Genomic DNA, 13,279 nt, shown 5'->3' with positions numbered 1-13,279 from the left:
TATTACGTTTTATTTGCAAACAAAAAGTATAATTTGCTTGATGGATTTAACATCTTACCATAATGATGACCGATTAAAAAGATATAAAATTTAATAAAAATGTTAAAATGAATATTTTTTTTTGACGAATATAAGATATTAATAAACATGAAAACCGACATAGTACATAAACGTACATTTTATGTAAACATAAAAGACTGCTATGACAATACCCTATTTATTAATTTAATATCAACGGTTTTCAAAATAACAATTGGAAACAAACTTATTAGCTTTTAAAAAAAATTAAATATGTATTGATCGCAGGAGCGCGGGAAATCGAAACCAATTACCTCCATTGACTCGGATTGTTTATGTTAAAATCCCCAAAATTGATTTTAGGGCTTTATCCTAGTTCCTGTAATATCCTGATTCCTTTCAATCCGTCTATAGATAATAAAAAGGCGGGAAACGAGCCCTAATTGGGCGTGACTCCTTGCAATCTCCATTCCAATTTCCCAAACAATTCCTTCGTGGCTACATCTCTCTCTAACCCCAAAATCCCACAATTTGAAGAAAACGTGGAAGTTTCTAAAACCCTAAATTGAGCTGATTGGATGGAGATCTCCTCCAATTCGGAGACCAAACTCCCTGTTCGTCGGCGATTGATTCAATCGACACTGGTCCCGCACAAGTCTCAAGACAATGTGGTCAGTGTAAACGAAGATCTCGAACCTTATGTAGACCTCGAAGACGATGAAGAGGAGTATTGCGGGAGTCGGATTCAAGTCAAGAAAAACGACAAGCGAAAGCCAAAAGTAGTGTCTCAAACTCGAGTTTCAACGAAGGTCCGTATATTTATTTTTGTTGCATCGAACGGTTTGTTAACATGTTAGATTTAATAAAGTCGACAACACCTGAGATGAATGATTATGCCTGAAGTGCTAGTCATATGATTCACATAAATAGGTCACCAGGGAGTGTAATTGAGCTGATTCTAATAGAGTAGCGTTCGGATAACTAGTTATTTACTTACTTAAGATATAATCAAATATTAGATTCTAGTTAACAATCTAAGCTTAAGGGAACAAGTGCCATCCACAAACCAAGTGGTTGCACTTTTGCGACAAAGAAATAGATTGGCCACCCACTTGTACTATATCGCGTTATTGTGTTTTGACTTTTTGAGCCATGTGGCATATTATCATATTAAACAAGTACCAACTAGCAAGTAACAAGAAGCATGTCATGGACAATGCTAATCAGTGAGAACGTATAAGACTTCATAAGGACAACAAAAAAAGTAACTTAGACATCATAACAACATCAATGATTTGCTGTTAGATGTCAACTTCTTGCCAGGTTACTTTCTTGAATCAGCAGGAAGTAATTTACTTGGAGAAAATGTTGTATTCAACATGACTGCGTGCCAAGCATGTGTATGTTGAGAGTTTCCTTTTCATTGCCAATTGCTACATTAAACCATGCTATCTTATTCAAAGCTTTTCTGCATAATTCACCCTTGTTTTCTGATTGATTGTTCATGGCATGACTCATGAGAATTTTAGTGCTTAGCTAAACAAAATCCAAAACACACATAAACTTCACACCATGTCTTTAAGAACCCAAATTAACAGGTTTATAAAATATGAGTACTTGCATTGCTGACATAAGGGGCTTAAGCATGCTATTGCATATGCTTTTTTGGTTTTTCTGATTGAAACTTGTATATGATAATTGTTTTTTTACACCAGCTTGCTGTAAATGGAAATGAGCTTGTAGGAAAGAATACCGATGAAGAAGATTCTCCTGCTACTGTTAGTAAGTGATTGTTAAGTTTGACTCCATATGTCTTCTTTGGTTTGGTTGCACATAATATGAAACTAAAAATAATAAAGGACATCGACATTGTGGTTCACATTGTTTTGCAGAATGTGACTTCTTATTGAAAGTTTCTGAGAAACGCCGACAATTAAGACAGCAAAAGGAGCAGTTGCCTATCACTTCACCTGATAAAAATGAACAAAAGGAAGATCTTGAACCTGATGTAGACCATGAAGATGATGATGAGTATTGTGGGAGTCAGAGTCAAGGCAAGAAAAATAAAAAGAGAAAGCCAAAAGCAGTGTCCCAATCACGAGCTTCAAGAAAGGTGTGGATTTTTTTTTATTGGATTTAACACATTTTACTAGCCTGTTAGATGTAATGAAGTTGACAACTAACCTAAGCTGAGTTGTGATGCTTGAAGTGCGAGTCATATGATCTACATTGATAGGTCACCAAAGATTAGGGATTGTTGTTGAGATGGTTTTTTAGATTAGATCATTAGAGTCTGGATCATTACTTTTAGTTACTTATAAAACGAGAGAGTTTTGAGTATCTTTATAGGTAAGGAGGGTGAGCAAATATATAACCAAATTCAGATTCGAGTTGACAACACTTAACTAGTGAGGTCCCCTAATGCTGTTTTGGTTAAGACATCCATTAAGTAAATTAAATTTCCACACCAACACTCATACATTAATATTTTTAATCCTAAGGTTGTCAATACTTAGGTAGTTGCAAGAGTAATCTTCGTAAAAGCTAATATGACATTATAAAATCACACTATATGCTCTTACCAAGTGATGCGGATGAAAATAATGTAGCCTACAACAAATAACATATAAAAGTGTTTAGGGTTTAATTACCCCAAATGTGAGCTTATCCAGGATACGTTTATGATTATAAAATAAGCATGAGAATATAAAGATTAGCAATCACAAATATACAACTATCAAGAAACAAATTCATCCCAAGAGTAAAACCCTAGACTGTTATTGCAACCATTCACAACCAAAACCCTATAAGAAGCTACTCACGCATCGCAAAAGAACCAAATGCTTCAATTACATCAGAAGAGTAAATGAGTTTCATGGTTTTGAATAACAAATTCCACAACACAAAATATCAACCAAGAGAAGTAAAATGAAAATAGCACTTAAATCCTCCAACATGTTATTGCATTTGCTTTTTGTTTGAAAGTCATAAATGATGATTGTGTTTTTACACCAGCTTGCTGTAAATGGAAATGAGATTGGAGGAAAGAATACTGAGGAGGAAGATTCTCCTGCTACTGTTAGTAAGTGATTGCTGATCTGGACAAATTCCACACCCTACTTAACACATCATTTGCATTTGACAATGAGCATCAGGATTGTATTTCACTATAAGTTATATTGGTTTATGCAGAAGGTGATTTCTTCTTAAAAGTTTCTGAGAGACGCCATCAACAGAAACAGAAAAAGGAGCAGTTGCCTATCCATACACCTGAAAAAATTGAGCTGAATTGTTCTCCATCAGATGTCATCACAAGTCGAGCTAGCTCTACACCAAAGAAGCAAATGAATTCAACACCACCTAGAAATGTTGTTAATGGGGCTTTAGCTGAAGATTTATCACAGAAAATCTTGACTAGTCTGCCTAAGCCACTTCCTGATCTACAGTTGGAGGCAAAAATGACTGCAGAGGTAACCAATGTTAGATTTAATAAAGTTGACAACTACCCGAGTTCAATGATTATATGATTTACATAAATAGGTCATCAGGGAGTGTAATTGAGCTTATTCTAGTAGATTAGAGTCTGAATTATTAGTTATTTACTTACCAAAGAGATAGTTTGATTGTTTTTATAGGAGTGTGAGCAAATATCTAAATCAAATATCACATTCAAACCATTCCATTCTCAATTGATACATTAAAGCATGACCATTCTATTCAAAGCTTTGCTGCATATTTCACCCTATATTTCTAATTGATTGTTTCATGGAAGAAGAATTTAATGCTTAGCTAAACAAGATCCAAAACACACTTAAACTTCTCATCATGTGTCTCGTGTTTATAAGAACACCAATTAACAGGTTTATAAAAGCTGAGTACTTGCATTGCTGACACAGGGGGCTTAAACTTGTTATATGTTTTTTTAAAAAAAACTTGTAAATGATGATTGTTCTTTTACACCAGCCTGCTGTAAATGGAAATGAGATTGGAGGAAAGAATACCGAGGAAGAAGATTCCCCTGCTACTGTTAGTAAGTGATTGCTGACCTGGACAATTTCCACACCCTCCATATATATTCTTTGGTTTGGCTGTACATCATGTGAAATTGACAATAAATAGAGGACATCAACATTGTGGCTCACTCTAATTTTTTTTTTTTTTTGCAGAATGTGATTTCTTTTTGAAAGTTTCTGAGAAACGTCAACTGAGACACCAAAAGGAGCAGTTGCCTATCAATTTATCTGATAAAAATGAACAAAATGAAGATCTTGAACCTGATGTAGATCATGAAGATGATGATGATGATGATGAGTATTGTGGGAGTCAGAGTCAAGGCAAGAAAAATAAAAAGCGAAAGCCAAAAGCAGTGTCCCAATCACAAGCTTCAAGAAAGGTTCGTATTTTTTTATTGGGATCTAACACAATTTACTACAGTACTATGGAGGCCCTAATTGATGTTTCGGTTAATATACCCATTATGTAGATTAGTTTCCACAATAACGATCACACACAATAATATTTGTAATCCTAAGGTTGTCAATTCTTAGGTATTTGCAAAACTAATATTGGACAAAAGCTAATATGACATTATTAAATCACACTAGACTTTTTTACCATTAAAACTGATTATTGATGCTAATGAAAATAATTTAGTGTATCCATACAACAAATAACACATAAAGGTCTTTAGGGTTTAATCACTCCAAATGTGAGCTCATCCCGGCATATTCATAATTATAAAATAAGCACATGGGAATAAAGATTAGCAATTACATACATGCAGCTATCAAGCAACAAATTGATCCAGGAATAAAACCCTAGACTTTCTCTTCAGCCATTCACAACCAGAACGTTATACGAAACTACTCAACATATTGCATAAGAACCAAATACTTCCATTGCATCAGAAGAGTAAATGAGTTTAACTGTTTGGAATCACAAGTTGCAACATGTTATTACATTGTTTTTTTTGTTTGTGTTTGAAACTTGTAAATGATGATTGTTTATACACCAGCTTGCTGTAAATGGAAATGAGGTTGGAGGAAAGAATACTGGGGAAGAAAATTCTCCTGCTACTGTTCGTAAGTGATTGCTGACCTGGACAAGTTCCACACCCTAGTTGGCATTTCATGTGAAATTGACAATGGACATCAAGATTGCATCTCACTATAAATAATACCTTTTTTATGCAGAAGGTGATTTCTTCTTAAAAGTTTCTGAGAGATGCCATCAACGGAGACAGAAAAAGGAGCAGTTGCCTACCCATACACCTGAAAAAGCTGAGCTGAATTGTTCACCATCAGATGTCATTACAAGTAAGATGATTTTCTCCAATTTTATCATTTTTAATTCTTCTAAAACCCTTGTGGTATTCATTTCATTTGTCTTTGAAGATTCAAAGAGCCCTAGGAAGCTCAGAAGGCGAGCTAGCTCTACACCAAAAAAGAAAATGAATTCAACGCCATCTAGAAATGCTGTTAATGGAGCTTTAGATGAAGATTTATCAGAGAAAGTGCTGACTAGTCCACTTAAGCCACTTCCTGATCTACGTCTGGAGGCAAAAATGACTGCAGAGGTAACCTTTTCTTGTATGACCATATTCTTGTATCACTTTCTTTCTTTCTTTCTAGATTCTGAAATATTTATCATTCTCTATCAGGAAAATTCACGTATATTTGCAGGAAAGCAAATACATCCCTTCTTTTCTTCTTGGAAAACAGGCAAGAAAAACACTGAGAGTACTGGATTAGAGATCAAATGGTGTCATGTTGAGGGAAAGGAAAGCAGCAATGATTTCAGTACTTTCCATATATTTGAGAAAACACAGGTATACAATGTGGTTAACTTAACTTGTTATTTTTTCAGTGTTTTCTTCTATCTTTTTTTCCTTGAATATTGAATATCACATGTGCAGGGTGAAGAAACTTTTTCTGTTGATTGGAGAAACTGGACATTTTCTGAAGGTGTCTCCATGAGGACTAGTCAAGAAGCAGAAGATGCTTGTTTGCAGCTGATCAATGAAGGATCAGTCAGTTGCTTGCAGTTTGATAATTTCCTTGATGCCCCTCCACTTGAAATATCATCGTGTCAGAACAAGGGGTATTCGAGTCAATTTCCTATCCAACTTGAAGAAATCTCCTCCATACCTCCAAATTATCATGATTGTAACTCTCAGCCTGAGAATAGCTTATGGACAACCAAGTATCAGCCTGAAAAGGCCATTGAGGTATGAATATGATATCTGAAACCACAGTTTCACTCTAATGATTAGTTTATTAACGTTTATTTTGCATAAAGCTACATTCTCTTTGTCTCTTGCCCGCTTTGAAATCAAGCAAAAATCCATGTTTCCTAAAATACCCTTATCACCTTTTTCATGTGATCTGCAGATATGTGGGAACATTGAATCTGTGAAGTTTCTGAGTGAATGGTTACGTCTATGGTATCAAAAAGGGTCAAGAATCAGTAAATGCTCTACAGATAATGATAATTGGATCATGCAAGGTGTTGACCTTAACTACTCTCCAACTGACTCTGATTCAGAGTCAACTGATGAAGAAACCAGTTTAAAAAATGTCCTCTTAGTTACAGGCCCAGTTGGGGTATGCCTTTCCTTTTTTTTTTTTAATCTACTTAAATGGTTCTTTTTACTTTCAAAATTATCTCCAAGTTTCAAAGAGTTTTATTATTATTTTTTTTTTTTTCAGAGTGGGAAATCTGCAGCTATTTATGCATGTGCCAAAGAGCAAGGTTTTCAAGTTATTGAGGTATGTTAATATTTAATTATTTAAAGATCTTGAAATCCATACGAATCAATCTTTAATGATGAAAATATCCAGGTGAATACATCAGATTGGAGAAATGGTGCACTTGTGAAGCAAAAGTTTGGTGAAGCTGTAGAATCACACTGGCTTAAATGGTTTCTCAACTTTATTTTATTCTAGTTGTATATAAAATGCATGATTATGAAACAATTTCTTCTAATATTTGTATGTTATTCCAGTTCTGCCCCCAATCATGAAAACCCAGATAACAAGAATCAATTGAAGTCATCAGATGATGTTATTGAGTTGATACCATTATCAGATGATGAGGATTCAAAAGATGTTAAACCAATAGACAAGGAGAATAAAATTTCCTCTTCTCAAAACGGAATCAAAACCCTAATTCTTTTTGAGGATATTGATGCAACTCTATATGAAGATCGTGGTTTTATTTCCACTATACAACAGCTTGCAGAAACAGCAAAGCGACCAATGATATTAACCAGCAACAGTAAGAAACCAATTTATTTAAATATTTATAAAAACTAGTTGCTGAATCTAATTATCATCTTGTTTGATTTAATATTTTAATAGGTGATGATCCTGATCTACCGAATAACTTAGATAGGATAGAGGTTAGCTTTAGAATACCATCATCAGACGACCTTCTCAGCCTTGCAAAAATGGTAACATACTTTGGCAAATATTCTTTCATGATTTCATCTTCAGTCCATCTTGATTTTTATTTAATATTATTCAGTTATTTTTTTTCAGGTTTGCACTGCAGAAAAAGCCGAAATTAACCCTTCTCTGTTGGAACGATTTATCGACTACTGCCAAGGCGATATTCGTAAAACCATTATGCTTCTCCAGTTTTGGTGCCAGGGGCAAACTCGGAAAAAAGTTCCCGATAATGAAATGCATAATACATATGCTCCACTGCTGTTCGATACTAATGCGAGTCATCATGTTCTACCACAACTGATCCCATCTGGTCACACTTCCAAGCTTTCTGAAATTATTGAAAAAGAAATTACAAAATCAAGTTTGTTAGCAGAAAAATATGATAATACCATGATGGAGATAATCGAGGAAGAAGACGAAAACATCGAGGCCAAAAAAGACGAAATGCTACGCAGACACTGCTCCGATCAAGATGAAAATAAATTTTCAGCTCATTGCTTTCCAAGTTGCTCGAGTTCCCCAGTTGCATTCACCAAAAGATCCCTTCAGAAAAAACATGACCCCGGAATGTCTGATTCCGGAGATTGCTTACTGGATGTACCTGAGGATGTAATTGAAGAAGTGGCCGTTGAAAAAAGGATTAGGAGGAAATACAATTCCGTTATGTTGTCCGATTCCGAAGATGAGTGCTTTGATGTGTCATGTGTTCCGGAATCCACTTTTGTTCCCGAGACAGAACTCGGGAATGGAATGTGTTCTGATGGTGGAATCGAAGATGGTGCCATGAGCATGGATATTACATCAAGAACTGTGGCAATGGAGTTTCATAATTCTTGTGAAGAAGATAAAGCTCCATCAATGGCGGTTGCAACGGATTCCGGTTTGGATTCGGCACCAATTCACGGGGAAGAAATGGGTGATTCCCATGTTGAACCGATGGCGGGTCTCCTGAGGGAATATCAAATGATGGATGAGTGTAGCCGAATTGATTTCAATAAGAAATTGGAACCGGAATCGGAATTGGAATCCGTAGATATTGTACAAGAAACATGGAGAAAACTACGTAACTGTGAGCATGAGTTAAGGCAATACGTCTCCAATGAGGAAAAAGATAGTTTAGAAGCTTTACAAATTTCTCATGGAATAACTAATTTAATCTCGGAAGCTGATTTATTACTTTCAGATTGCCAGTTATTGACATGTGTAAGTATACATATATTTATTAAAACTTTGTATTATCGTTTGAATTTGATAAGAGTTTTTAATCACAGGATTATTTAAAACCATCGATGGTTTCACCCGAGAAATCACACTCATCCAGCTGGCATGAAGACCAACTGCAAATGGGGTCAACAACAGGTCAACATGGATTCTGTTTATATGCAAAAAAAGGGTCAAATGGTCAACTGGATTTGAGTCGGGAGATGCTGGCAGCATCGAATAACGCTGTTTCTTTGGGAAAATTAATCAACCAAAACAATTTAAACAACAAAATTCATAACAGCGGAGTCTCCTTGAAAAGGTAGCATTTCATTTCGAGTAGGTTATTTATTTATTTTATTTTTTTACCTAATAATCTAAATTATCTACCAGCATACTAGAATCGCCAATTTGCAATACAGTTCAATCGATAGTTCCATTAAAGTCACAATTATCACTGAAAGGCTATGTGTTCCATGAATACCTCTCCACACTCTCCCAAATTTCAAGATCAGAATCTTTGCGTTTTTCGGAAGCCATAAACAGTTCAAACCAAAGAAGGTATCATGATAAATTTAAGCATATCTTGCCCAATAATCATATTTTTATTTAAGCATTTTGATGTATATTGCGCAGAAAGAGGGTGGCTCGAAATTACTTGAGTAATGGTGGATTATCGTTATCAAGTGAAGATATTTCGTTGCTAGAGCAGTATAGTTGCTGCCAGAAACAATCATCTGAAACAAAATTTTAGTGTAGAAATATTAAAGAATAAAAGATGGAGAAAAGTCGACGGATTAATGATAGAAGGTAAACTTTTGTTTTCACCATTGTTTTACTCTTACATTTTTTTATTGTAATTTTGTTATTTAAAATATGCAACTTAATGCAAAGATCCTCGCTATAAAAGTATATCCAAGTCAAAATAGGACCAAACTCCAACAAAAGAAAAAAACAAACAAAATTCTTCCAAAATCTGTGAATCAATTTGTTTAAAACTTTGAAATCAAATCTAAGGGTACAATGATTTTTTCACAATAGATTTAGAATAAATGACACAAATATGAAGATCGGGTCTTCTCCCATGCGATACGGTGTACAATAGTGTGATATGGTCAAGGTCAGAAGGGAGGGCCGATGCTCAACGTTTCTGAAAAGTAAAAAGTCGTCTCTTTGAATGAAAAATCACATTCATTTTTAATGTCCAAGAAATTATTTATTATATTTTAAAAACTGATAACAGAAGTACTATACATAATTGATTAAGACTAATTAAGATATTAACCGATCAAGCTCAAAAGAATAGAATAGTAAAATTAGACGATATGATATAATATGTATTTAAATTTAAACAAAATCAATTTTTTCATTGAAAAGAAGAAAAATGATTTATAAGGGTAATGAACTTTTGTATTGATCTCTTAATATCTTAATTCGTTTTAAATGTTTATATATTATCCTTGTAGTTGAAACTGTAAGGTAAAACTAATATAGTTGTTCTTATTTATTTATTGTGTGTGTAATAAAATAAACCATTCAACTAGTTGAAATTGTAACCTACATCTCATGATTTCGGTGACAAAAACAATGTGAGCTGTTTCAATAAGATGGATGAAATATGATGTACAAAAACAAAAAAATAAATGTGAACAATAAATATCAAAAGTTTTTTTTTTCAAAAAAAATTGCAATGTTCTTTTTAAACAATTTATAAGGTTTTTTTTTTTTTTTTGAAAAATATTGTGTACAAAAAAGTTGTTATCCTTGGTTTTGTGGTTTTTCATTTGTGTTTAAGTAGAACTATTTTTGTTTCGGTATAGATTTGTTTTTTTAGCTTATAAACAACAATGGATTTTCATGTATAATAAACATCCTAACCTTTATATATATATATATATATATATATATATATATATATATATATATATATATATATATATATATATAGGATTATTTGACAACTCATAGTTTCCTAAGAACCTGAAAACTAAACAAGGATCGCTAGATTAAAATAATAATAGATTAGGATGCATTGTGGCAGTTTTGTAATACTTGGGGAAAAAAAGGACACGGGGCATCTAATTAAAATTGAATCAAGGGCATTTCAGGCATAAAAAGGTTAAACCTTTTATCAGACCGACTGCTACCCTCCCTTCCTCTCTCTCTCCCCTTCGTCCTGCCCCCGGGAACACTCTTTAATCTCCAGATCGTTTGATTTGTAACTGATGCTCCGACCATCAGTAGTTGATCTGTTGCTGCCAGTCTCCTGGACGGATTTGTAACAGATCGTCAGATTCGTAACAGATCACCAGATGTGTAATAAATGCATCGACCATCGGTTTTTGATATGATAGAAACTAAATTATCAGTCAACGATCTCTCCCGCTCTCATTTCTTCATCGATTATCTCCTCTCTGCTTGCCTCCTTATGCACATTAACAATCAGAAAACCTAATCGCTAGATTTAAAGGAAGTCGTTAATCTGATTATTGCCCTAAACCTGCAACTATACGACCATGGGATGCTCGCTTCTCATCTAACCTCATTTATTTCCAGCTCCACCTTAGGTTTTACAATTACTTATCTAATTTATTTCCATAGAACATTATAATCTCACCTGTTGTGTATAGATTTGTTTCTAGTTTTGGGTTTCATTATAATCTGATTTAGTTGACATGCATTAGCCCGAAAATAGAGATCTTATGTTAATGTATAGAATTTTAATGAGTTTGATAATGAATGAACTGGTTCAAAATCGATAAATTGACGTTTATACTTAATTTATTCATCAATTTCAAAGAAAAATCAACTAAACAACATTAATCTGTAATAGGTCTTGTTCTTTCCATTTGATGATAAATCTTTTATCTTCTCCTCACCACCTAAAGCCGGTATGGATCCGAATGAGTGTTCAAATTCATTTAAAGTTTTTGGAATCATCTTTATCCTCATTGAAACACATTTAGTGCCGCTAACATCAGATTTATGTACTTGCAACTCTTTGAAAAGTTTCTTTCCAGATGGTTGACCTGTATATAGAAGCAAATTGTGCTTTCATCTTTAGACTTGACATGAAAAAAGCTTCCCTGAAGTTCCCTTTTTCCATTTCATCATTGCCACCCTTACTTACAAAAGATAGAACAGGTGTTTGTGAAGTTCCCTTTTTCCATTTCATCATTGCCACCCTTACCTACAAAAGATATAACAGGTGTTTGTTAGTTTTGCATTTTGTCTCTTATTTCTACATGTCCTTTTCTTTTTGGGCCACTTCTATATATCAAACTTATAATCACCCAATTTTCTTTTATGAAATACATTAATCTGCTTAACATTATATGTTGCATCCACAACCCCCTATGAACATTTTACAGATGACCTACGCTTGGTTCGAGAAGCCATAGGTGAAAAGGTTTTAACTTCCTTATCTGGTTTTAAATTTTCATTGTTTGTATCGTGTTTTTGTTTCCTTCGTTTATAAACATTCAAAGGTTTCTCATATACCTTCTTTGGTTTAGCAAGATTGTCCCTAGTCATGCAGTTTTCAGACGTTCCTAGATTTAGTAACTAGAGATTCGACTTTCTTATTAGAAATTAGTCATCACATATAGTTGTTTTATTGAAACAAATCTGATTTATTTCCGGAACCCAAAATTGTACAACCATGGGATTCTGTTTTATATATTCAATATTTTTATAAATCCGCTCCTCTATCTCATATGCTTAATTCTTATATGGATTTTTTTTTTTGGTAGGTGTACTTCCAGTCATTTATTTATAGCATAATGAGGTATGTGAGATCATTTTTATTTTGTTTTGTAGTTACACTTCCATACTTTTTGGTTCTTGTGAATTAGTGTAAGAGAAAAACCAATTATACTGTCAACCATAGATGCAGTCACATAAGTATACTTGTGATGTGAATCAAATATGATTTATATGTGAATCACATATGATTCACATGTTAATCACATATGATTCACATGTAAATCACATATGATTCACATATGAATCACATGTGATTCATATGAAAATTAAAAAGGATTAATATGTGAATCACATGTGATGCACATGTGAATCACATATAACTCACATATGAATCACATGTGATTCACATATTAATCATATTTGATTTACATGTAAATCACATATGAATCACATGTGATTCATATGAAAATCAAATGTAATTCACATATGATGTCATATGTAAATGTGATTCATATGTAATTCATATGTTAACCACATGAAAATCATATATGTATTTTGTTAAGTGTTTTTGCATCAATCAATTTTTTTTTGTAATTTTCTTGTAGATTTTGAAGAAATCATGGTGAATATTGAAGAGGTGAAAAATGATAAATTGAAGAAAATAAGGAAATATTGACACGAAGACATGAAACCACTTTGTAACTTGTAACATTTTTTTTTATAATTTATTTTGTATATAATAAAATATTTATACTATTATGTTTATAGATTAATTAATAAAAATGAGATTTTTTATAATTTACTTATGAATATTATAGAATAAGAAATATGCATATATGCACCTAAAACTTTGATTTTTATTGTTAAAAAAGTTAGTATTTTTTAAAAAAAAATATTCTAGTTTTTTT

General features: G+C 33.3%; 1 protein-coding gene across 3 annotated transcripts; it reads left to right on the top strand.

Moving 5' to 3' along the window:
- Window positions 1–368: 368 nt before the first annotated feature.
- On the top strand, window positions 369–13,081 carry LOC145046526 (P-loop containing nucleoside triphosphate hydrolases superfamily protein). 3 transcript variants are annotated; one of them, XM_078994812.1, is made up of 23 exons: window positions 369–827; window positions 1,734–1,800; window positions 1,911–2,131; window positions 3,034–3,100; window positions 3,211–3,488; window positions 3,982–4,048; window positions 4,185–4,411; window positions 5,033–5,099; window positions 5,211–5,333; window positions 5,412–5,593; window positions 5,678–5,845; window positions 5,933–6,244; window positions 6,408–6,620; window positions 6,726–6,785; window positions 6,858–6,937; window positions 7,022–7,293; window positions 7,377–7,468; window positions 7,557–8,669; window positions 8,738–8,988; window positions 9,060–9,227; window positions 9,303–9,476; window positions 12,419–12,453; window positions 12,977–13,081. In XM_078994812.1, the coding sequence occupies exons 1-21, from the start codon at window positions 597–599 to the stop codon at window positions 9,418–9,420; spliced, it is 4,377 nt and encodes a 1,458-aa protein (XP_078850938.1). In that variant the 5' UTR covers window positions 369–596; the 3' UTR covers window positions 9,421–9,476; window positions 12,419–12,453; window positions 12,977–13,081. The 3 variants fall into 3 exon arrangements, with proteins under 3 accessions (XP_078850938.1, XP_078850936.1, XP_078850937.1); XM_078994810.1 differs by having other exon boundaries at window positions 1,878–2,131; XM_078994811.1 differs by lacking the exons at window positions 12,419–12,453; window positions 12,977–13,081 and having other exon boundaries at window positions 1,878–2,131; window positions 9,303–9,543.
- The last annotated feature ends 198 nt before the right edge of the window (window positions 13,082–13,279 follow it).

Source organism: Lactuca saligna, chromosome 5 (genome assembly GCF_052625555.1).
Source record: "Lactuca saligna cultivar CGN05327 chromosome 5, ASM5262555v1, whole genome shotgun sequence".
Taxonomy (NCBI): Eukaryota; Viridiplantae; Streptophyta; class Magnoliopsida; order Asterales; family Asteraceae; genus Lactuca; species Lactuca saligna.
This window is presented reverse-complemented; position numbering and strand designations above follow the sequence as displayed.